Consider the following 27,155-nt stretch of genomic DNA (forward strand, 5'->3'; position numbering starts at 1 on the left):
TTTGGCAAAGTAGGCTCTAGAATAGTATCAGTCTATAAATTTCCTGAATTTAATTAAGGTAAATAAATACATTGAACATCCACAGTGTATTAGGAAAAAAAATGAATATATTTAGTCTCTTCTCTCTATGGAGATGGATATATTAAGCATGTAACTTCTGAGAGATAAGTGCAAGATAGCATTACATATCAAGTACAGAGAAAGTCAATAGTGACTGTCTTGCAAAATGAGGGATGGTGATACTTGATCCTGATTTTGAAGACTACGTGGGAGTGAATATAGCATAGGAAGGGAAGTGCTTACCTAATCAATTAATTTATATTCCCGCCCATTCCATGTAGGCTAAGAGAAAGTAGAGCTAAGGAAGGGGAGAGTACTCCTATAAGAAGAAAAGGCATGTTCAAAGTTACAGACAGAGGAAACAACATGGTCTGTCTGTGTATGACCCATTGTTTTTGAACAGAAAGGGTAAGAGACAGAATGTAACAATGGAAGGGTAAGATTGGGGCTTGTATGTTATGCTAGGAGTTTGAACCTTTTGTTATAAGCATCAGAAAACCACTGAGAGGTGGTAAACAGAGGAGTGACATGGACAGATCGGCTTTTTGGAACACCACTCCCCTGTGGAAAGTGTTTAGAGCAATGATTCTCATCTAGCTGAACAGAGCCCAGATGTCTGCATCCGACTTTACACCAATTAAATCTGTCTCTAGTGGTGATGAGCCTGAGCACCAGGAGTTTTTCAAAGGGTCCCCAGATGTATCTATTGGGCCCACAATCAAAAACCGCTGGATTAACATGAGAAGTAGCTGAAGTCAGGGCGATCAGATAGGAGGCTTTACAATGATGAGTATGAAGATATGAGCTAACACAGAATTCGAAGAAAGGTGAATTCTATTATTTGTATAATTACACATGTGATGAGCCATCAGTCTATCTAACAATTTACTCTGCATCTCCTAGACATATAAACTCAGTTATAAATGGGATGAGAGAAGTATCAAGATTGAACATTTTAGTTGTTGCAGCAAAAACTGGGGAGTGAAAATAATGCACATGTATCATTTTACTATTGTTCCAAAGTAGTGTATACCTAAATAGTAAGCTATCTACCAACGCCTGTCATTACAGTGGGAGTTCAGCGGTGGTACATGTTACTATGCATTGACAGCATATTGGGAAATACTTAACCAAGGAGGTAGGGCTTGAACCTTACCGTAAATATTTACATTAATTCAATCAAGAAACAAATATTTACTGAGTCATTGATATCTACCTTTTTATTTTCAAATGACCATAGATTAGGTGGGTATAGTTTTATACAAGAAATAAATGAGGGTCAGAGAACTAAATAATATGATCAAGGATGTGAAAAATGACCTGTACCCAGTAAGCACTCAATTAAATGGAAGATTGCTTTCAAACATGGGTCACCTGACTCCCATATTCACTGCTACTTTAGTTAGGAAGATTCAGAGAAGGGGACGGAGACTAGGGAGGTGAGAGTGGTTTCTAGGCAAAAGCCTCATATGGTCAATTGTATTGAGAAGAGCATGGACATGTCTAGGAACGATGAGGATGTAATTGAGGTCTGAGTATAATTGACCCGGAATCTAGGCATCATAATTTGGGATCATTTTCACAGTTTTCAAAGGAATAATCATCACTCATTAAATAGATGTCTTGACTGAGTCTACAATTGGTGGGACAAAGACAAAAAGTAAATCTAGAAATATTACTGGAATTCCTTAACATCTTCTACTTTGTCACACTGCTGTGAAGCCAAGTTTTATACCAATACAGTGCATCCATTCAGTCAGAAAAGATAAGTCATTTATTTCTCATGATTTTTAAGTCACAGTAGTTTCAAAATTCTATCTAGCAGATGTTGAGTACTATATCATTCTCAGCATTTCAATTAAAAATTCTACAGAGGATTCATGTAAGTTCATATTCTTGAAAATGAGTTGCAATGTCTAGAGGGTAAGTAGTTGAAAGTAGGTAAAACCACAGAACATTCTACTATGCTGAAAGGTGACTTCAGACCTTGAGTTGGCGCAGAATAGCAGACAGAAGTCTAGTGTGTCTGTCAGAAGGCCTAGGACACAGTCCTTGCTCTAAAATGTACAGGCTGTGTGACCACTTAGCCATCTCTGTACATTAGTTCCTTCTTTTGTAAAATGAGATTAACTGTTTCTGTCTTGCAGTTCCACGGCATAATTCACGAAAGAAGAGATTTGAAACACTTTGAAACAATATATAAATATAAAATAGCAGTAAAATTGATATTATGCTTTTAAGGACCTTATTGCTTGAGCAGTTTAGGGAAAAATGCCACTGACATTTATTTGCTCTTTAATTTAATCCATTATCTTTAACCAAATGCCTACAATCTGATACGTAGTTAACCTGCAATTTAGGATGTAAAATAAGTTAATTTATACTGTTCTTATCCTAACTTACTATAAAAGTCAAGCCTATTAATACATAGCCCACCAATAGTTATCTATATGTATTCCTGTGTTTCTCCTTATCACGTTCACGAGGACAGTGTCTTACATGTCACGGTCAACATTTATGACACCTCATGTGCGAAGAACCTTGCGCATAGCAGACCTTCGGTAAAAGTTGATTGGAATGAATGTTGTCTTCTGAAGGATATTTGAAGGCCATGACCGTAGACTAATCAGTGGAGCAGAATACTCTGGTAGACAAGTGACCATAAAGATGGTCATAAATAAGAAAAATCAAGTAGTTTTCTTGAATGGTCTCAGACAGAATTAGTACCAAGAAGTAGAAGTTATTGATTACTATATCTCATTTCAATTGAAGGAAAACATTTCTAAAAGAGTTACTTGATGACAGAATTAGCTGCCTTGTGAGGTAAGGGATTGTCCGGTAGGGCCGACAGCTATGTGTTTGAGATGTCTTTAAGGTCACATGAGTTTGCAATGTCAGGGAGGGCTGACTGGATTTATGTTTTCCTTCCATACTTAGATATCAATGAAAAACAGCAAAATGTGTGTGTGTGTCTTTCATCAACGCCCATGCCATAGCCTACTGTAGCTCTGGGATGTTTTCTCCCACAGGCAAAAGTGCTGCTGGTCATGAGGAGGGGGAGGCTTGATTAGGAAAGCACCTACCAAGAAGTAGCCCCTCTCCTTTCACCCTGGGCCCAGGACCTGGGAGCAGTCTAACTGGCTCAGGTTGGCCCTAATTCCCCCTAGTTCCTACTTGGTGGCTAATCTATTCACACCTTTTGTCAAAGACCCAGATCTCCATAGGGGGTATCCACACTTTAATCCATTAGCAGTGTTTATGATCTCTGGATGGTACATTTCTTGAGAATATCCTAAAACTAGTTCACAGCTGCTACTATATAGTTTAGTAATTGGAGTCCAAGTGTTACGAGTTTGAGCCTCAGATCTACCACTTATTAGCTATGTGACAGTGGACCTGATATGTAACTTCTGTGAACCTCAGCTCCTTTATTTGCAAAATAGAAATAAGAACGGATCCTCTAACACAGAGCTCCCTTACAGAGTATGTGAGGCAATGTATGTGAACAGCTTGGCACAGTACCTGGCACAAACTGAATGCTCAATCATGTTAATTAATGGTATTGTAAATGATTATTTTCTAATAATCAGCTCGATTCTAAAGCTCTGTACTTTCTTTATTGCAGACATTGATGAATGTGCCTTAAGAACACATACCTGCTGGAATGATTCTGCCTGTGTCAACTTGGCAGGGGGCTTCGACTGCCTCTGTCCCGCTGGGCCCTCCTGCTCTGGTGACTGCCCCCATGAAGGAGGACTGAAGCGCAATGGCCAGGTGTGGACCCTGAAAGAAGACAGGTGTTCTGTGTGTTCCTGCAAGGTAAGACTGATGTAGCTCGGCAGAAATTGTAACTGTTCTTTCTCTTCCTCCCTCTCTTCTCTCCCTCCTCACCTCTTTCTTCCAGGTTGTTGACTTGAGGGTGTCCTATAGTTCCTGAAAAGACTTCTTCTATTCTAATATGTGCTATGAGTAATGATGATGTTGCATGGCAGGCAAATCTCCTCTTAGTGAAAAGTGAGGTGTGGTGTTGAGGAGACTGCAGAGCGCAGGGGTGGCAGGGCAGAGACGTCAATGTCAGCCCTCCCTGCTGAGAGCCTGCCGTGCCTATAAGGTTGCTTGGGTGAGAACTTTACTAAGCCCTCATCCCACACTTACACAGACTTGCTAGTTAAAACTACTCTTTGCCTGAAGTGATCACCTTGCTATGAACTTGCTGTATGAACTTGCTAACTTTTGTGGCGACATCATCCAGAAAAGCAAGGCTCAGAGACTTGCCTCCAATGGTCAGAGAGTGTCAGTCTCCCATTCTGAACAAATGACAATACCTTCTGGAAAATGATGTCTTGTTTGTGGTTCTCAGGGCCAGGCTTGTCCTTACATGAAGCTGTCCAGAAGTGAGCTTAATGTTTCTGAAAATAAAATGCTGTCATTGACTGGTTTTGCTTTATACTTTGCAAAATGGGCTTATCAAAGTGTTTCATTTCCTTGTGCTTTATTTCATCTTCTGTTCATCTTGGATATTCATTTTCTTTTGATATTGCTTTGCTCTACATCTTGCATTATTTATTTTGGTGTAGGCATGGGAACCACAAAAATCACTGGTTTAGTAGCCTCTTAGAGAGCTGGTCTCCTGAGAAATTCATAGTGCTCTGTAGAAAAAGAGTTGAAGTGAACCTTGAAAAGTCATCCAGTTCATTTACCTGCCTTCAAGTCTGCCACACCTCCAACAGACGTGGGGGCACCTACCGTATGTCCCCAAAACTAAGACCGGGTCTTATATTAAGGTTTGCTGCAAAAAAATGCATTAGGGCTTATGCTCAGGGGATATCCTCCTGAAAAATCATGCTAGGGCTTATTTTCCGATTAGGTCTTTTTTTTTCAGGGAAACACGGTATTTAGGAAAGCTATATTACCAAGTCTTTAGATCATTACCCCAAAACACCGTCCCCCCCACCCCTTACACGTAAACCTACTTTGACATCCAACTATAGGTCCATTACCCACGTTTATGGAGCACCTCCCATGTTACAAGCACTCTGTAATTTAAAACCAGTATCACAACTTTGAAAGATGAAGAAACCAAGTTTCTAACTTTTAGGGCAAGAAAGGTTGCCTAAATATCACAAGATATAAATGTGTAAGGTGGGACGTGAATTCCACTTGCTTGCCCCAAATTTCATAGTTTTCTCATCTTGCCATGTATCCTGTAATACTCTATAGATGATATCAATTGATACAGTTAGTATATGTGAAACCATTTAAGCCGTCAGTCAATCCAACTTGACTGAGCTCAAACTCTCAGCTCAGAATTATGTTAATGACTTGTGGGACATTCCCTCAAGACATTTTCAAGTTAATAAGTAAAATATATAACCACGTGGCACTGACTCAAAGGGAAAAAAGTTTTTAAGAGAAGAAAAATCTCATTGTGGGTTAGAATTGTTGAGAAGGCCTTCGGGAAGAAGTTGGCAATTAAGGCTCCATTCAGCAAGCAAAATGTGGACGATCCACTTCATTTGCTAAGTGTTTGCCTTTGTCAGTGAGAATTTTTTACTCTCTTGTATTCATATTGTTCATCTTTTCTTCTTAAAGAAGTTCCTTTAACATTTTTTTAAATAGTACTGGTAGTTTTTTGTTGTCTGGGAAACTTTACTCTTTCCTTCAATTCTAAATGACAGCCTACCTGGTAGAATAATAAGGGTTGTACATCTTTCTTTTTCATGAATTTGAATATTTTTTGTCAATTTCTTCTGGCCTGCAAAGTTCTGTTGAGAAACCAGCTGATAGTTTTATAGGAGCTCTTTTGTTTGTAACTAACTTTTCTCCCTCACTACTTTTAAGATTCTCTCTTTGTTTTTAACCTTTAGCTTTTTAACTATAATGTGTTTTGATGTGGTCCTCTTTGGGTTTTCTTGTTTGGGACTGTCTGTGCTTCCTGGACTTGTATGTCTATATTCTTTGCCAGGTTAGGGAAATTTTCAGTCATAATTTCTTCAAATAAGCTTTCAATCATCTGCTGTCTCTCTTCTCCTTCTGGTACCCCTATTGTGTGAATGTTGGTATGCTTGATGTTGTCCCTGAGGCCCCTTAAACTCTCCTCATTGTTTTGGATTCTCTTTATTGTGTGTGTGTGTTCCAATTGGTGTTTTCCACTACCTTGTCTTTCCAGATCATTAATGTGATTTTTTTCTTCGTCTAATTTGCTGTGGATTCCCTCTAACAGATTCTTCATTCAGTTATTATGTTGTTAATTTCTGAATCGTTCTTTTCAATTTCTGAATCATTCTTTTATATAGTTTCAGCTCTGCTTTTAGGTTCTCACTGAATTCATCTACTCTTCCCCTCAATTCACTGAGCATCCTTATAACCAGTGTTTTGACCTCGACGTCTAGTAGATTGCTTGTCTCCATTTAGTTTAGTTCTTCTTGTGGAGTTTTGTCAATTTGTTTCATTTGGGACATGGTTCTTCTCATTTTGGCTGCCTCCCTGTGTTTGTTTCTGTGTATTAGCTAGATCAGCTGTGTCTTCCAGTCTTGGCAGAATGGCCTTATGCAGTAAGTGTGCCATGGAGCCCAGTGATGCAGTCTCCCTGGTCATCTGAGCTGGGTGCTCTAGAGTGGTCCCTTGTGTGGGATGTGTGTGCTTTCCTGTTGTAGCTGAGACTTGATTGCTGCTGGCACGTCAGTGAGTGGGGTTGTACCACAGATTGACTGTTTATGAGTTCTGGCCTTGATTACAACAGACAAGCTGTTGTGTGGGGACTGACCCCACAGATCAGGATTTGCATTAGCACAGCTCTGGTGACTCCCTTTGGGTCTGTCGTTGTGGAGCTGGTTGGGGGGTGCCCTGGTGAAGGCTAAAACGGGCCAACAGGTGTGTTGGTTCCAGAGCCTCTTGGGAGGGGCTCTGGTGCAGGGCAAGGTCCACTGCCACTTGTGACCAGCTTATGACCACTTTATGGGAACTACAAATTGATTTGTGGTTGGTTGTTGCTTGTGCTGGGCTTGAAGGCACTTAAGAGTGGCTGTGCTGTGATTTGATGCCAGCTGCCACTCGCAGGCTTGGGACCCTTCGGTGCCTCCATGTTCAGTCCACTCCCCGACGTCATCTTCCTACTGTGCTATTCCAAACCCTGCCTTTTCACTGCAGGCGCTTGAAGGTTATACCATGCTAATTCCTCAACTGACTGGGCACTTTGTTTCTCCATTCGTGGTTGTCACACGTTCCCTTGCACCACCATCACCTGCAGGACTTGTGAAACTTTGATCACTGACTTACCCTCAGACTCTGCGGCTCAGTAGGTCTGGGTTGGGGCACAACTATTTGCATGTCTAACTAGTTCCCAGGAGAGTCGAATGATGCGGGTCAGAGGACTACACTTTGAGATTCAGTGCCTCAAGAATCCTTCTGATCTCAGTTTATCTGAAATCATTTTTTCCTACCCTCTCACTGCCTCATGATACAAAATCATTGTTACGAAAGTCCAGATTGGGGTCTAGCTCCTGATTTATTATTAATTTACTATGTGGAAAAGTCATCTCCTCTCTCTAGACCTGGTTTCCTCCTCATTAAAATAAGACAGTTGGATTAAATAACTGCTAAGTTTTTTCGACCTTAGGTGCTAATTAGAGAGGACTAATTGACTAGATGGTGGGGGTAACCTGAAGCAAAATTAACAGTGTGTAGAAGGAGTGGATGTCAAAGCCCAATATATTTGTATGTGAGAAGGTAGAAAAGAGGAGTCTAGAATACCCCTCCTAATTTTATACTTTTATATTAGGGATCAGAAAACTTTTTCTGTAAAGGGCCAACTGGGCTTTGCACACTGTAGGGTTTCTGTCTCAAATTCCCAACTCTGACATTGTAATGTGAAAGCAGCGATAGGCAATATGTAAATGAATGACGGAAGCTATGTTCCAAAAAATCTTTATTCATAGAAACAAGTGACTTGTCAAATTTGGACACTGGGTATCAGTTTGCCAAACTCTAGTTTGTGTTATTATTCAATAGACATACTTTTACCTAATTCTACTCTCTTAATTTAAAAGTTTTGAAACTATGGTAGAAAGAAAAATAGTGATATTATGCAATCTGGAGTAAATGTATCATCTGTTGACTATTCAGTAATAAAATGTGTAATCTACATTATAAAACCCATAACTTTCCAAGGCATAATAAGGATAAATTAGGTTTTTATTTTCTAGGAAAGTGTATGTTCCTGCTTTTTAAAATTCAAAAGCAGTTTAAATGTTATTAATTGTTTATAGCTGAACTTTCATATATAAAACTGCATAAAAGCATTTAACTCCTATGGTAGAGGGGAGGAAAATACATCTTTGGCATTTAAGTGGGATTGTTCTATCCACTCCAGCTGGGAGAGAGGGCAAGCTCTGAGAATGACCCCGGAGATCTATGGCAAGAAGGGTTACTCACCATCAGTTGGCTTCATTTTCTTGCCAAATTTGGATTCTAGTACAGTTGTGCTCTGTGCGCTGAGGTTTCATAATGGCATTCTTAGTGAATGAATGGAGCCACCTGTGACATTTTCATTATTAAAAATGATTTTCTTGACAGTTACCCTGTAATTTAAAGCCAAAGTGAACATAGCTATTTTTCTGAACATGTTATAGACTAAGAAGGGCCTATTTGGCATTTTCACGTAATTGATGAGATGTGAAATTATTTTGCACTAACCTTGGAGATTATTCACTTATTCATCCTTCTAATCAGATAGGCAACTACCTGACATTCTGATTGGGTCTCATTGCCTGTTGCACAGTAGTCTCTTCTCAAAGAATCCGTCCCTGTGTTTAATGTTGTCCATGGACTTCGCCATGTGGGCTCCTGAGGCCTGGTCTTTGTGTACTTGGGGAGAGTGATACTGTGCCCTCTGTCGTGGAGCTGACCAAATGGCGTCATGTTGTAGCTATGATTACTTTTCTTAGCTTCTCTTGGTTAAAGTAAACCCCTTGGGAGTCATTTTACATAATGGTTACACCAGCCAAATATCTTAATGACCTTGAATACATAGCAATAGACATTTATTTAAAATGAAATCTAAAGATTCTGAAAAATTAAACTGAATATCAGTGATCTGTGCGTCAATATCAATAGGACTGAAATATATGTAATTGTGCCCCAGAAGTATGAGAAAATCAGATAATGGCAAAAAAACAGCAACAACAAAAAAAACACCTTTTTTAAAAGCCAATAAAGCAAGAAAGGGGGGTGAAGTACAGTATACAGTATAAATAAAGATGTAGGACATCTAGTATAAATAAATAAACAAACAACATTTGGTGTAAAGTGGTAAGTTTAAGCTAAAGCATATTGATAATAAAGCAAGACATACCTGTATGCTGCCTATCCCCCCCAAAAAAAATCAAGTAAAAATACGCAAACAACAGTCTAATTTCATTCCTTTGCATGTGGCTTTCCAGGTTTCCCAACAATATTTATTAAAGAGACTTTCCTTTCTCCACTGTATGATTGTGGCTCCTTCTTGAAAATCAGTTGTCCATTTAAGTGTAAGTTTCTTTCTGGGCTCTCAATTCTACTCCATTGGTCTGTGTGTTTTTCTGCCAGTACCATATTGTTTTGATTATTGTGACTTTCTAGTATAGTTTGATGCCTGTTGTATTATACCTTGGGCTTTATTCTTCTTGTTTAGGATCTCTTTGGTGTCTTTTGTGGTGCCATACAAATTTGAGGACTTTTTGTTCTGTTTCTTGTAAAATGCCTTTGGGATTTTGATGGGGGTTGCATTAAATCAGAATGCTGCATTAGGTAATATGGCCATTTTAACAATCTTAATTCTTCCAATATATGACCACAGAATATCTTTCCATTTCTGTGTGTCTTCTTCAATTTCTTTCAATAATGTCTTGTAGTTTTCAGTGTGTAGGTCCTTCACTTCCTTTGTTAAGTATATTCCTAGCTTTTTATTCTTTTTGTTGCAATTACAAATGGGACTGTTTACTTTATTGCTCTTCCTAATATTTTGTTGTTTTCATATAGGAACACAACAGATTTTTGTATATTGATTTTGCATCCTGCAAATTTCCTGTATTTGTTTGGTGTTTCTAACTGTCATATGGTGGAATCTTTAGGGTTTTCTATGTATAGAATCATAATTTATGCAAAAAGTGACAGTTTTACTTCTTCATTCCCAGTTTGGATGTCTTTTATTTCTTTCTCTTGCCTGTTTGCTCTGGCTAGAACTTCCATACTCTGTCGAATAACAGTGGTGAGAGTGGGCGTCCTGTCTTGTTCCTGATCTCACGGAAAAAGTTTCCAGTTTTTCACCAATGAGTATTTAGCCTAGAGTTTGTCACATATGGCCTTTATTAGGTTGAGGTACTTTTCTTCTATACCCATTTTATTGAGTGTGTTAATCATAAGTGGACATTGTATCTTGTCAAATTTTTTGCATCAATTGATATAGTTATATGATTTTTACTTTTATTTTGTTAATGCAGTGTATCATATTGATTGATTTGTGAATGTTGAACCATCCTTTCATCCTTGGAATAAATCTCACTTGATCATGATACATGATCCTTTTAATGCATTGTTGTGTTCATTTTGCTAATATTTTGTTTAGGATTTTTGCATCTATGTTCATCAGAGATATTGGTTTGTAATTTTCTTTTTTGTGTGTTATCCTTTTCTGGTTTGGGTATCAGGGTAATGTTGACCTCGTGAAATGAGTTAGAAAGTATTCCTGCTCTTCAATTTTTTGGAAGACTGAGAAGGATAGGTAATATTAATTCTTTGAATGTTTGGTAGAATTTGCCAGTGAAACCATCTGGTCGAGGACTTTTGTTTTTTGGGAGGGGTTTCATTATTGTTTCAATTTTTCGAGTTTCATGGTTCAGTCTAAGAAGGTTATGTATTTCTCAGAATTATTTCATTTCTCCTAAGTTATTGAATTTAGTGCATATAGCCTTTCATTGTATTCTTGTATAATCCTTTATATTTCTGTGCTGTCTGTTGTAATTTCTCTTTCATTTCTAATTTTCTTTTCTTTTTTTCTTTTTTGTCTATTCTTTTCTCCTTAGTGAGTCGTCACGTATTTGTTTTTATCCAGCTTTCTTCTAGTAGTAAATTTCGTGTCATACCTTTGTGCTCAGAAAATATGCTTTGCATAATTTCAGTTTTCTTTAATTTATTGAGACTAGTTTTGTACCCCAACACTTGGTCTATCCTTGAGAATGTTCCATGTGCACTTGAGAAGAATGTGTATTCTGTTATTTTGGGATGGAAAGTTCTAAAATGATCAATTAAGTCCATTTGGTTTAGTGTGTCATTTAATGCCAATATTTCTTCATTGACATTCTGTTTGATCTATCCAATGCTGTCAATGAGGTATTGAGATATTTTTACTGTAGTATGTACTATAGTATTTTTACTATAATTGTATTTTTGTCAGTTTTCCCTTTTGGGCTGTTAGCAATTGCTTTATATATTGTGGTGCTCTCGGTTTGGGTGCATGTGTATTGATAAGTGTTACATCATCTTGATGAATTGTCTTATTTATCATTATTAAATGTCCATCTTTGTTTCTTGTTCCTTTTTTTAAATATTTAAATCTGTTTCCACTAATGTAAGCATTGCTACACCTGTTTTTCTAGAGGCCATTTGCTTGAAGTGTCATCTTCTACCCCTGCCCTTTGAGGCTATGTTTGTCCTTGGGACTGAGATGAGTTGCAGGCAACACATAGTTGGATCTTGCTTATCTAATTAATCCCACTACTCTGTGCCTTTGATGGGTGATATTGTTCCAGTTACATTTAGGGTAACTACTGACATATGAAGACTTACTACAGTAATTTTGTCTTTTGGTTTCCGTTTTAAATTCTGTCTGATATTTAAGTTTGGCAGTTTTCTGTGATTTTTTTCCTCCATTTTTCTTTTTTTTTTTTTTTTTTTTTATGTTTCATGTCTCAGCTTGAATTTTTGTTTTGTGGTTACCATTAGTTTGTGTAAACTGTCTCATACATACAGTAGTCCTTTTTCTTCTGGTTGCTTCTTATGTTCATTCACATGTACCTATTTAGTCCTTTTTCTCTTCCCCTTATGATTCTATCACAAGTTATTGCTTTTGATGTTATGCATTTGTTACCAAATTGCTGTAGTTATAACTTTAATGCCCTTTTCACTCTTTAACTTTTATAATTGTTTAATAGCCTATTCCGAACTAGATTTGCATTTTCTTACTGCTTCGGTCTATCTGCTAATTATTTTACTCAAAGTTTTATATACTTCTGTCTTTTTGTTTCTGGTATAAGAGCTCCTTTCAACATTTCTTGTAATGGAGGTCTTGTGGTAGCACATTCTTTCAGCTTCTGTTTGTCTGAGAGAGCCTTTATTTCTCCTTGGTATCTAAAGATATGCTGGATATGTTATCATTGGCTTAATAATTTTCTTTTAAATACTTTTAATATTTACTTCCACTCTCTGTTGTCTTGTAATTTTTCTACTGAGAATTCTGATAATAATCTAGTGGTGTTTCCTTTGTAGGTTACTGTCTTTTTGTACTGCTTGCCTTGAGAATTCTTTGTCATTGATTTTTGAGTTTGATAACATGAGTCTTGGAGAAGATCTTTTTGAATTGATATAATTATGTTTCTGTTAGCTTCCTTGTTCTGCAGTGTCTCAGCTCCCGCTCCCCACACAAAAACACAGGATATAGTGAGGCCAAAAAGGAACACCCATGGAGCCATACATAGGGGAGTCATACCACTATATTCTTGCTGGCAGCTGGGTTGGAGACACAGGAAGGAGGAGCCACATGATCCACAACCTGCGGTCCACTTCTCTGCCAACCAACCTCACTTGCTAACTGCAATCCTCCCTTGCTAGCTTAGCCACGGCAGTTATATCAGTGGCTAATGGCTAACTGGTAACAGCTGATGGCCAACTAGTTACAGCTTATGACCATCTACTACCCGAGCCAGCTCCTTTCCACGTGAGGCCGAGAGCCTGGAAACTGCTCTCCGGGACTCTGTCCCCACATTCCTCTATTCTAAATTCTGGTTCTTTCCCTAGGCTTGGGAAGTTCTCATCAATTATTTGTTTGAGTAGTTTCTCTGTTTCTTTCTTCCTTTGGCATACCTATTATCCTTAGGTTGCCCTTTCTAATGCAGTCACATAGTTCTTATAGAGTGTTTTCTTTCTTCCTTCCTTCTTTCCTTCCTTCCTTCCTCCCTCCCTTCTTTCCTTCCTTTCTTTCCTCCTTTCTTTCTTTCTTTCTTCTTTTTTTTTAATACTCTTTTTTGTCTCCTTCCTCCTGGCTCCTTTCTACATTTATATCTTTGAGTTCACTAATTCTCTCTTCCCTCTGGACTGCTGAATTTCCAGTGCTCTCTAATATCTCCCTCATCTCATTTATTCAGTTCTTCATCTCCAGCACCTCTTTGGCAAAGTACTCCTTTTGCTCATTTTCTTTATTCCTGAGTTCATTGAACCTCCTTTCTAAATTTTCTTGTATAACATTGAGTTTCCTCATAACTGCCATCTTGTATTCTCTGTCAGTTAAATCAGTTTTCTATGACTTTTAACTTGGTTTCTGGAGACTTTTTATTAATTCCCTTGTTAGCTTGGTTGTTCATGGTTTGATGGATTGTTTCTCTGTCTGCACATTTCAGATAATGCTCTCTTTTCTTATGTAGATATTGGTTTCCTCAACAATTCAGCAGGTTGATAGGTAGAGTACATTTTTTGTTTGTTGGTTTCCCAGTATGTAGTGTTGTTTTCTCCTACTTGCACTATTTGCACTTCTGGGATCTCAGTGCAGCTCCATACCTTTGGTTAAGGACTATACTATGTTCTCACGAATGTGATGGATGTCACCTCTGTGACCAGAAAGCCTCATTCATGGGGCACTACCACTGTGGTGGGGGAATGTGGTGGAGAACCTGTTTTGCAAGTTCCCAGAGCTACCTCACTTTTCTGCTGTGTTTTTGGCTTTACCAGGCTCTGCCAGAGCCTATGAGGGAGAGGAGGCAGGTTTCCAACCTTGCAGCTCTGCTCCCTCTTCTAGTAGGTTGGTGCAAAAGTAATTGCGGTTTAAAAGTTTAAAAATAATTGCAAAACCTGCCATTCCTTTTGCACCAACCTAATAGATATGCATGTCAGGTCCACCTGTTTGCTTAAAGCTTCCCAGACACCTCAAACCCAGTTGTGCTATGATGGGGAAGGAAGGAAGTGAGATGCCTTTTCCAGGATGGAAACTTCTCCCTTACTACCATGCTTGGTGGAGACATGATGGACATGGAACTGCACCTGCAGCCACTGTCCTTCCCCCCACCCTGGTTATTCCAATATACTCACCTTCACATGTCCCAATGAGCGGATCAGGTATGTTTGTATGTTCAGCAAGGGATCATTTGTGGAGTCACAGCTGTCCAATGTGTTAGAAATTTAAGGGGAGAAACAGTAAACCTGTTATTATATGTGTAGCTAGCATGTGTCCTTTTCATTCTGTTTAGAGAATGTAACGCATTCAAAGATTTCCACTTTAGCTGACAGTAAGCTTATCTCAGCAAGCCCTGTCCTATTCAACATTGTTGTTGGTGAAGTTGATGAAGATGGTGAGGGCAGGTCCATCAAGTTTGCAGATGTCACTAAGCTGTGAAGGAGGACAAACTATGGTGGATGACAGAAACAGCATTTAGAAATGATTGTGACAGAAGGGATGAAATGGATCTAACAAGGTGAAGTACAATATGGATAAACAAATTTTACACTTGCTGCCCCCAAACTACTAACTACACAAGATGGGCTAGGGGTAAATGGGGATGTAGTCTTCATTAAGCTCAATGTAAGTCAACAATATGACACAGGGCAAGAATGTAAATATTGAGATCAGGCTGCATTTTTTAAAAGTCCAATACTAAAAATAAGGTGACCAGGAGTCCCACTTCACTCTGTGTTGGTCAGACCATTACTGAAGAATTATATTTAGTTCTCTAACTCAGCTACCATTTTTGAGAAATGGAGATAGAAATTTCTACTCCACAGAATTATCAGGATTAAGTGTGATAATGCATTGAGAAGACTTAGTACAATTTATGGCACAAAACAAGTGTTACTATTATGGTAGATCATTATTATTATTGGAAATAGTCAAAACTATTGAAGAAGAAGGCAACTATAATAATAAGAGGATTCAAATGAATGAGGACAGGTCCAAAAATTAGAGATGTTTAATCCAGAGATGAGATGATTCATTGGAGATTTTAAATTCTGTCTTCAAAGAACAGAAGAGTTGAAATGGGGCAGAAGGGCTTGGGAGTTCTATGATTACCAGCGGTGTGAACAAGGATTAATGGTTAGAGGCAACAAGTCCAGTGTTTAACATTCAGACATGTGCAGAGATGTATACCTTGTCTGACTTCCATAGTGGTTAGTTCCTCAAGATTGGAGAGCTCCAAGCAAGACTTGATGACATTTGAATATGGTTGCTCTAGAAAAGTTCAAAGTATAGGTCAAAGCGGTTTTGTTATGAGTCCTCTAAGGTATGCCTGGCCCTGAGATTCTTTGGTTCTGTAAATACTCAGCAAAGCAGTTATAAGGGGTGGCCACAGCTCTCACCTTACATTTTCAGCTTCTTCATTATCTGAGATGTGAAGTTACTGTGAACAACAGATATATAAATGAGATATGCTGAAAAATGTTCAGTAGTAATATTTGAATGCTGTTGACCTCCGATTCCTTATAAGTATCATTGTATAGTACCTTTATAAATGCAGGGCCATTATTGCAGAAATTGCACTGTGCTTATAACTTGTGGAACTGCCTCCACATGGCACCTGATTTTAGCCTCTTGTAATAGACCACCTAAAGGCTGTCTTGTAGAAGAAAAGTTGTCTTGAAACCAGAAGACCTGGTGGTGATGCTTAGAGAATCACTACCTCTGTGATACTGGATAAGTCATTTAACCTCTCTGGGCCTCAGTTAATTCTTCTGTAAAAGTGTACAGTCAGACTCTCTCTCAGTTGAGACAGAAATAAAATTCAATGAATGCATTTGAATGTGTTAGGTGCTATCATTATGAACTGGGAAAAGAACAGTAGTATGATTTTTTCACTCAAATGAATTCTTGATCATATATTCATTTTACCTGCCCAGATTAGTTATAGTTTTACTTAGAAATAGGCTTTCTAGGAAACATTTAGAAAAAAAAAGTTTTAAACAAATATTGACTTCTTTTTTAAACTTAGAAATATCTCCATGGTTACTTGTCTTGCTCTACAGGCAAGGTCATAGAAAGACAGGGCATGGATATGTGAGATCACATGTGTGCATCTGTTTTGAAAAAATAGGAGGTTGCCAGGGGATACTTTGATTCTAAGAAACCTTTCCTATGTGCTCTCTAAAGGTTTGGTTTTGACGATGCATGTATCTTATTGTTTCCCTCATGATGAAACCTCCTTAATGTCGTTTCTAAACAGGATGGGAAGATATTCTGCCGACGGACAGCTTGTGATTGCCAGAATCCAAGCGTTGACCTGTTCTGTTGCCCAGAGTGTGATACCAGGGTCACAAGTCAATGTTTAGATCAAAATGGACACAAGCTCTATCGCAGTGGAGACAACTGGACTCACAGCTGCCAGCAGTGCCGGTGTCTGGTATGTCAGCTTCCTTTGGAGGGTGTTAGCTTTTACTCTGGAGGGGTTACAAACTCAGCTGTCTGTGGGTTTTATTTAGTTCCCCGCTGTTTATAATCCTATGCAGGGAATTGTGGGTTCTGGAGCTAACTAAGGGGCATATACTCTGTCTGAAGACATTCAGATTCTACTATTTAAAACACTGTGCAACACAAAAAGAACATTTGACCCAAGTCATGTTAGTTTACTATTGCCACTTACTAGGACATCTAGATCAAGAAAAATCCCTGCATGGTAGAAAGCCTTGACCAAGACTTGCAGTTCTTAGACAGCAAAGTCTTTCATTTCTTGGGACATAACCATTAAAGGTTTCAGTAGGAGAATAAAGTAACTTAGTAGAAATATCAGGGATTGAGTCACAAGGCCTAGAATTCAATCATGGTTCTCCCATGTGCTAGTTCTGTGTGATTAACTTAGGCAAGTGCCAGCTTTTCAATGATCTCTTTCCTTCAATGTACACAAATGGATGAAAGCCTATTTGTTAGGGGATGTTATGAAGATTAGAGAATGTATGTGAAGGATAAGTACTTGGCACATAGGAGATACTTCATGCACATTAAGTACTATTGATAATATTTTCTAGATTGAACAACATGTTTCAGATGCTAAGCCTTCAGATTGAAAAAATGAAATTTATTTTGGATTTTAAGCTAGGGATACTAATAATATAATCAGATTGAAGACAGGTCCAGAAATTAAACCTTTTCTCTGGAATGGTTCTTATTGTTAAAAATTATGCCACAAACAAATATTTCTAAGGATGCAAAGACTGTTAGGACACATCGTCATAGGGAATATGGTGTTTCATCTGTGTGGAGTCAGACATAACTAATGGAACTAAATCATAACTAAGTCACCTTGGAATGGAAACTATTAGCTGCATTTCATAGTTAACATTTGCTGAAATGAATGATTCAGTCTATGGCTACTGTATGAAAATAAATATTCAGAGAAATTATGCTCTACATTTCTATTGGATGTTCTAAAATCTGGTGAATGTGCAGCTAATCTTAATAGAATATATCCTTCTTAATCATTCCTAATACTGAAGAATATAACTCAGATAATTTGATAGTAGCAGCTCAGTTTATGACATTGTTGAAATATTACAGGGCTTTAGGTTTCCCTTTGACCTTAAAAGACATGCATTTCTCTTTATACACTAGCCAGACTATAACTCAGATAAATTAAAATCATAGCCATTTTTTTTTTCAAACTCCTATCCAGGGACAAACAAATCCAATACAACCATAGAATTAGGTTCCATATCAGGGAAATTTCATTTCTTTTTCAAGAAGCCAGTGTCACTCAGAAAAATTGGTATTAATTTTAGATATGAAATTATCATAGAATTTCAAAAATGTATCCTCTTCCATCCTCAGCCCCTAAGTTTAATATTTCATGGGAAAATTGCAGCAGTTGAACACATAACTTAATTATTTAAGAATAATGTGGGTCGTATTTAATAAATATTCATTGAGAGTTTGCATGTGCCAGACTCTGGATGCCATAATGGGGAGCAGGATGTAAATGGTCTCTCATGCAGCTGATCAAAGGCCATAGCCTTGTGAAGTTGACCGGATAATTAGACATGAGTTTGCATAAATTATAATGAATGTCATGCTAACAGAAGGGGCGGCATAGAGAAGCAATTCTACTATGGGCAGCTCAGTGGAGTCCCAGTGGCCAGATTCTGAGACACCTGGAGACTCTATTTGAACTGTAATATGCTCCACTAGCTACACGGCACATTCAAAACTATTATAAAATGGTTCTCCTTAATTTGCCCAACTTTAAATGTAATACTAGCAGCTCAGTTTATGACATTGTTGAAATATTACAGTGCTTTAGGTTTCCCTTTGACCTTAAAAGACATGCTTTTCTCTCTATACACTAGCCAGTACCTTACCATCTTTTCATTTAGTCGTTCATTTGATTATCATTCATTGACCAAAACTGTGCTAAGCATCAGGGAGAGAAAGAGATATGTGAGCCCCAAACCTGAAAACTCAAAACTGTGGAAATGTACTGATAATTATAAGCTGCCAGTGACACAGACCCGGGCCCTAACTATTTCCGGGCCTGCAGTGTGGACAGTCATCAAAAGCACACTGAAGGAGGTGATACCTGTAGTAGCTCTTCAAGGAGGAAGCGCATTGTACCCATAATGGTGCTAAAGTAGAAACAGTCACTGAGGACAGAGATGAGAATTACTGTGCCCTCTTTCCCCTCTGGGAGTTTAGCAACAGAATTGTGCCTAAGTACGCTGATGAGGCATTTTTGGCTTTCTCTCCACAGGAAGGAGAGGTAGATTGCTGGCCACTCACTTGCCCCAATTTAAGCTGTGAGTACTCAGCCATCTTGGAAGGGGAGTGTTGTCCCCGCTGTGTCAGTGACCCCTGCCTGGCTGATAACATCACCTATGACATCAGGAAAACTTGCCTGGACAGCTATGGCGTTTCAAGGCTTAGCGGCTCAGTGTGGACAATGGTTGGATCTCCCTGCACAACCTGTAAATGCAAGGTAATTGGATGTCCTGAGGCTAACCATGCAATTGGCAGAGAACACTTACAAGAGGTCCACTCCTGATCCACAGGTTCCAAGGGCCGTGGTGGAAACACAGGCAGCATTTACTTCTCACAGGAGGTTAATAAGTCTGAACGGATCATAGCTACATAGTGTATATAGGCAAATTCCAAACGAACACAGAATTAAAAAGTCTCTCTCTTGCATTCAAACCACAGCATTTAAGAATTGACAGTAGGCCCAAATATGGCTGATTTCGACCTGTATATCAGAAAGAAAGAAAAAAGATTTATGTTTTTATCCTGGAAATTTTTAAAGCTTTCATGAAATTGTCAATGTTAGGAAAAAGTGCTCTATGAAACTGTTTGCTTTGTTTAATTATCAGGGTGCCTAAAACAGGGACCTGACACTCTTGCTGCAGGATTTAATTGTGATTATTTTTCTGTGTTTTTCGAGGAGTTCCCATGAGGCATCCTCATATGTCTTTAAAATTAAACACTGACCCCTTTCTCCCTTCAAAGCTTTTGAAGAGTTGTGACTATAGCTGACTGGAAGCAAGGGTGAGGCAATGTCAAATCTCTGCCAGACATCTGTTTAAGATTCCCATGATTAAGCTCGTTAAAAAGACTAGTCTGTTTGGTTCTATCAAATCCTGTCTCAGCTTCAGGCATCAATGGAAGATTCCTAACTTGTCTTTATATGCTCTTATAAATATGGATTTTTTTCTCTTTTCTGGAGAGTCTCATCTTAAGATGCAGCCCCAGTAGTAAAAGTCCTCTCTCTTGCCTTTTAACTACAGAATTTAAGGATAGTATAAAACTCGGTACAGCAAAAGTCATGGTCCCATGTGTACATTCAGCCCAGCAAACAAATTGACCAGGAAACATGGAAACCTGTGTTACTTAGTATTATTTCTGTGAGATCAGTTTTAAGATTTATTTAAGGGGTTTACAAAGGAACATTTACATTAATACATGTAATTGATTGTTCCCTTCATAGTTACCATGGGAGACTATATTCGTAATATGCCACCTTTCTGGAACCTATTTTGGAGTTGCCTTCAGGTTCATGGGTACTTTGGGTTAGTTTTGTTTTTGTTTTTTTTTAAATGGCAAATTATCTTTCAGGGATTATTTTTGCAAATAATCTTATTTGGATTAAATCCAGTGAATAAGTTGTGTGAACAACTTGGAAATACAGCAGTTAAGTACCAAACATGGTTTGAGCTCAGACAGGGGTATGAAATTGTGCTGCCAGCAGAACCCAACATGGGGGACCTTGGAGGGTCTCATGAGTCCTTTCTTCCTTTCCACTTTTCCTCTAGCACTTTCCTATAGCATTTATGGAGTTTGTCTCAAAATGTAGATACTCATTTTGTATGTAAAAGTGGACATTGCTAATTAATTTATATCCCATGCCTCAATTAGCTAATGCTTGTGTCTTGATGCACAGAATGGAAGTGTCTGCTGTTCTGTGGATTTGGAGTGTCTTCATAATAACTGAAGTATTTAAAATGGACTCATCATCACAGGAGAAAAATGGCCAAAATGACCATCCAACATGATGAAGAACAGAAGTTGGTGTTTCATTTTGTTTTGCTTTTTTACCACGGACAATTACCAAAGTCTCCATCTGAGGAAGGCGTTCAGAGGGTTGCCTTTTGGACCGACCACTTTGCTTATTCTTGCTAACTAGTCTAGGTGACCTACAGTGCAGTGCATTTAAGTCTATGGTTGTTAAAGAAGTTTCCCGTGTTGTAAATCACATGTTTCTCTAATGAGATCGATTGCAAATTCATTTACATGATTCCCCTGGTAAATGTTGATGTATTTTTTATTATTATTATTTTTTATTTTGTGTACTAACAATAGAGATTCAGCTCCATTTATTTATTTTTTAATTTTTTGGATCAAATTCTACAAATAAAGTTGCCTGTTGTGATTTTGTCCCATCCCCTGCATACTTATGGTCATACTTCGCTGAAATCCCTGAGAAACGTGTTGATAAATATATGTAGGTAGTCTAATTGCATCATACTTATATTTCAAACTGTTGAACACATTTTGATGCCCAATCAGTTAGCTTAAACAAACTAAAAACAATTATGATAAAGAGGAGAAAGACCACAAACATAATTAAATAGTTATTTTTAAGAAGGATTTTCTACTCTCTCTACCAAACAAAGTGAAACATAATCTTAAGCCACAATTTAGAAGCAGCAATGCTTACTGTCATTCCTGGCACTGAAAGTATCTTTGCATCACTTTTATGTAGTATTTGATAACTTACAAGGGACTGTCATACCTAGTAATACAAGTTATCCTTATATCTCAGATGAATGGTAATATTCCTACACTACAAAACAGTAAATTAGCATGTCCTGGTCAACCGATTTGTTTAGACCGAATTGATTATTAGCATGTTGGGACTGTAACCAGGTCTCCTAATGCCTGATTAGTGCTATTTTCCACTAAACCACACAACTCTATATAGTCAAAGGAGACACTTTTAAGGAAAGCTATTTGGAAAGCTGATGTAAGCATCACGGCAAACTGAGAAGACTCCATTGTTTCTCCCCTTAAATATACAACAAATCAGACAATGTCACTCAACAAAGGATTCCCTGTTCAACACACAAACACACCCGGAAGATCCATGCATTGGGACATCTGAAGGTGGATGTATTGGGACAGGTATGGGAGACAGGACAGTGGGAAGGAGAGGGATGGTGGCCACTGACGCAGTTGAGCACCCACCATGGCTCCAGTGAGCATGGTAGTAGAAGCGGAGTCAGGCTGCAGCTCTCACACTACAGCCTGGACTATAATGGGGCAGAAGCAGTTTCACTCTTGGAAAAGGCGTCTCCTACCCCCACCCCATCACAACAGAACTGGACAGAGGTGGCTAAGAAGCTGTGAACAAAACAGCGGAGCCAAAAGCCATAACTGGATGAGGAGACAGGGCCCTGAAATCACAAACTCACCTCCTCTCCCCCCATGCCCTGGCAGAGACTGGTAAAGCCAAAAACAAGGTGGAAAAAGGAGGTCTCACTGAGAGCCTGCAAAACCACCTCCCCACCAAAGTGGTGATGCCCTATAAAGGAGGCAAACTGGTCACAGAGGGGACACCCATCACATGAGTGGGTACACAGTATTTTCCTTAACTTAAGCTACCCCACTTTACCAAGATCTTGGAGGTGCAAATTAGTGCAGGTAGGAAAAAACAAAATAAAATATGCTACCTATCAACCTGATGAATTATTGACAACAAACAGTATTTAAAGAAGAAAAGAGATCACTACCTCAAATACGCAGAGAAACAGTCCATGAAATACCATGAGCTACCAAGGTAACTTGGGAGCACAGAAAGAAAATGAAGTCTCCAGAAACCAAACTCAAAGTCATGGAAGACTGTGATTTAAGTAACAGAGAATGGAAGATCACAGTTATGAAGAAAGTCAATGATACACAAGAAACAGAAAGGCAGGTCAATGAGCTCGGGAACAAAAGGACTATGTTACCAAAGACTTTAAAACTATAAAAAAGAAAACAGATTTTGGAGGTGAAGAACTGCTAAATGAGATGAGGGCTGCAGCAGAAAGCACTGGAAATAGAGCAGTCCAGATGGAAGAGAGAATTAGGGAACTCAGAGATAGAAATGACCAAGGAGGAAGAAGAGAGTAAACTAAGAGTTAAAAAAAAGAAAAAAGAAAAAAAGAACTCTGCTAGAACTGTGACTACATTAGAAAATGCAACCTAAGGATAACAGTTATACCAGAAGGAGAGGACAGAGAGAAGGGAGCAGAGAACCTACTAAAATGCTTGATGAGAACTTCCCAAGCCTAGGGAAAGAACCAGAATTTAGAATAGAGAAGGCTAACAGAAAACAATTACTATATCAATTCAAAAAGACCTTCTCCAACACGTTATCAAACTGTCAAAACTCAGTGCCAAAGAATTCTCAAGGCAGCCAGTGAAAAGGCTGTATGTAACCTACAAAGGAAAGACTATTAGATTATTGTCAGATTTCTCAGCAGAAAAATTACAAGACAGGATAGTAGAAGTAAATATTAAAAATATTGAAAGAGTAACCATGAACCCATGGTAATATATCTAGTGAAGTTATCCTTTAGATATGAAGGAGAAATACTCTCCCAGAAAAACAAAAGCTGAGAGAATTTGTCACCACAAGACCTCCATTACAAGAAATCTTGAAAGGAGCTCTCATAACAGCAATGAAAAGACAAAAGCATACAAATCTTTGAGTAAGATGATTAACAGACAGAAGCAGGAAACTGTAAATCTGCTTAAGAATAGGTTATTAAACACCTAATTACAATATAAAGGTCAAAGGGGAGAAAAGGAGCATTAAAAAAACTGTAACTGCTATATTGTACTAAAGAATGCACCAAATAAAAAGGGATAGTTTGTGACTACAGAATCAAAAAAAGTGAGGTGGAAAAGGACTGAATGGGTATAGGTGAGTGAAGATAAGAGGCAATCAGAAGAAAACGGACTATAGTATGTATGAGACATTTTCCATAAACCTAATGGGAACCACAAAACAAAAATCCAGACCTAACATGAAACATAAAAAAGGCAAGGGAGGGGAATCACAGAAAACTGTCAAATTAAAATAGCAGACAGACTCACAAGCCAAAAAAAAAAAAAAAAAAAAAAAAAAACTGTAGAGATAAAGAGCAACCAGAAAACAAAAGATAAAATTGTTGTAGTAAGTCCTCATATGTCAATAATCATGCTAAATGTAAATAAATGGGCTGAATTCACCAGTAAAAAAGCACAGAGTAGCAAGATGAATTAAAAAACATGACCTAAATATATGTTGCCTACAGGAGACTCATCTCAGCTCCAAAGACAAACACAAATAGGCTCAAAATGCAAGGGTGGAAGATGATACCTCAAGTAAATGACATCTAGAGAAAGGTGGGTGCAGCAATACTTACATCAGACAAAAGAAATTTCAAGATAAAAAAGGTAACAAGAGACAAAGATGGACTTTTTATAATGATAAAAGGACAATTCGTTAAGAAGATGGAACACTTATAAATATATGTACACCCAACCTGAGAGCACCACAATACTTAAAGCAATGCTAACAGACCTAAAGGGAGAAACTGACAAAAATACAATGATAGAAGGGGACCTGAATACCCCATTGACAGCAAATGGATAGATCATCCAAAGAGAAAAATCAATGAGGAAATACCTGCTTTAAATGACACATTAGACCAAAGAGATTTAATTGACCATTTTAGAACTTTCCATGCCCAAATGATAGAATACATATTCTTCTCAAGTACTCATAGAACATTCTCAAGGATTGGGACAAAACTATTCCCAATAAATTTAAGAAGACTGAAATCATACCAAGCATATTTTCCAACCACAGTGGAATGACACTGGAAATGAACTATAAGGAAAATGCTTGAAAAACCACAAATATGTGGAGATCAAACAATGTGCTACTGAACAACTATTGTGCTAAAGAAGAAGTAAAAGAAGAGGTCAAAAGGTACATGGAGACAAATTAAAATGAATATATGTATATGACATACCAAAATTTGGGGGATGCAGTAAAGGTGGCACTAAGAAGGAACTTTATAGCATTAAAGGCGTACCTCCATATATTCAATGGAATACTACTCAGCCATAAAGATGAAATACTGCCACTTGCAACAACATGAATGGATTTTGAGAGTATCATGCTAAATGAAAGAAGTCAGAGGGAAAACAGGTAAGAATCCTATGATGTCACTCCTATGTGGGATATAAGACAGAAAGCAACAAACAAACAAGCAAACTCATAGACACAGACAACAATATGGTGCTTACCAGAGGGGCAAGGGAGTGGGGGAAGGATGAAGGAGGTAAAAGGGGGTCAAATATATGGTGACAGAGGGGGACTGGCCTTTGGGTGGCAAGCACACAATGTAAATATACAGATGATGTGTTATACAAGTGTACACTTGAAACTTATATAGTGTTATTAACCAATGTCACTCCAATAAATTTAATTTTCAAAAGGTTCTTCAAGATCAGGGATTGGCAACAGGGATAAACAGGTGGAGCCCAGAGGATTTTTCAGGTAGTGTAAATATTCTCTATGATACTATCACGATGGACACATGCCATTACATATTTGTTCAAAACCATAGCATATACAACACCAAGAGTGAACTGTAACGTTACTTATGGACTGTGATTGATTATGATGTGTGAATGTAGGTTCACCAACTATAACAAATATACCACTCTGGTGGGGAACGTTGATAATGAGGGAGGCTATGCATGTGAAGGGGGAGGTGGAATCTGAGAAATCTCTATACAAGTCTTTCTCCATTTGTCTCCATTTTGCTGTGATTCTAAACTGCTTTAAAAAAATAGTCTTAAAAAAAGTTCTCCAGCCTCTCAGAGGAACTCTTGTCACCCAAGCATCTGTGAGTAATTAAATTCACCTCATTAAAAAAATAAATAAATAAGCCTACCACATGAAACAAGAAAAATTGCAAATAATGTAACATTCCACCTTAAAGAGCTAGAAATAGAAGAACAACGGCCAAAGTTAGTAGAAGGAAGGAAGTAATAAAAATCAGAGTGAAAATAAATGAAGTTCACTATAAAAGAACAATAGAAAAAAAAATAATTAAACAAAGAGCTCCTTCTTCTAAAAGGAAAATAAAATTGCAAACCTCTGGCCAGACTCAACTAAGTAAAAAAGAGAAAAGACTCAAATAAAATCAGAAATGAAAGAAGAAAGTTTACAATGGACATTACAGGTATAGAAAGCATTATACAAGAATACTATGAATGGCTATATGCACCAAGTTTGATAACATAGAAGAAATGAAAAAAAATATTGTAAATACATAACCTTCCTAAACTGAACAATGAAGAATTGGAAAAGCCTAAATAGACCAATCACTGGTAAGGAAATTGAAACAGTAATCAAAACTTCCCACATAACAAAAATCCATGGCCAGATGGCTTTACTGGTGAATCTACCAAACATTCAAGGAACATTAATACCTATGCTCCTCCAACGTTTCCAAAAAATTGAAGAACAGGAATACTTCCTAATTCATTTCACGAGGTCAATATTATCCTGATACTGAAACCAGGCAAGGACAACACAATAAAATTATAGGCCAGTATCTCTGATAAACCACAGATACAAAAATCCTAAACAAAATACTAGCAAATCAAATATAACAATGCATTAAAAGGACCATACATCATGATCAAGTGAGGTCCATTCCAGGACTGTAAGGATGGTTCAACATTCTCAAATCAATCCATGTAATACACCACATTAACAAAATAAAAATCATGTGATTATATCAATAGATTCAAAAAATATTTGAGAAGATATAACATTCACTTACGATTAAAATACTCAATAAAATGGAAATTACCTCAACCTAATAAAGCCCATATGTGATAAACCCTCAGCTAATATCATACTCATTGGTGAAAAACTGTAAACTTCTCCCTAAGATTAGGAACAAGACAAGGATGCCACTCTCACCACTGTTATTCAACATGGTACCAAAAGTCCTAACCAGGGCAATTATGCAAGAGAAAGAAATAAAAGACATTCAAATTGGGAATGAAGAAGTAAAACTGTCACTATTTGCAGAGATATGATTGTATATATGTATAGAAAACCCTAAAAACTCCACCAAAAGGCTACTAGAACAATAAACAAGTACAGTAAAGTTGTAGCATACAAAAGTTATATACAATTATCTGTTGTGTTCCTATATAAAAACAATGAAATATCAGAGAAATGAAGAAAACAGTCCCATTTACAATTGCAACGAAAAGAATAAAAAGCTAGAAATAAACTTAACAAAGGAGATGAAGAAACTGTACACTG

The 27,155-nt window shown here is 37.8% G+C and overlaps 1 protein-coding gene across 2 annotated transcripts in view; it reads left to right on the forward strand.

Moving 5' to 3' along the window:
• Positions 1-21,202, forward strand: part of NELL1 (neural EGFL like 1) — a 757,006-nt gene extending 735,804 nt beyond the window's left edge. For both annotated transcript variants that reach the window (XM_019742633.2, XM_019742632.2), the window contains 4 exons: positions 3,686-3,879; positions 16,518-16,694; positions 19,032-19,256; positions 20,712-21,202. In XM_019742633.2, coding sequence (XP_019598192.2) covers positions 3,686-3,879; positions 16,518-16,694; positions 19,032-19,256; positions 20,712-20,762 — 647 coding nt within the window. In that variant the 3' untranslated portion in view covers positions 20,763-21,202. The remainder of the gene's footprint in view (positions 1-3,685; positions 3,880-16,517; positions 16,695-19,031; positions 19,257-20,711) is intronic.
• The last annotated feature ends 5,953 nt before the right edge of the window (positions 21,203-27,155 follow it).

The sequence above is a fragment of the Rhinolophus sinicus genome, linkage group LG06 (assembly GCF_036562045.2).
Source record: "Rhinolophus sinicus isolate RSC01 linkage group LG06, ASM3656204v1, whole genome shotgun sequence".
NCBI classification, from domain to species: domain Eukaryota; kingdom Metazoa; phylum Chordata; class Mammalia; order Chiroptera; family Rhinolophidae; genus Rhinolophus; species Rhinolophus sinicus.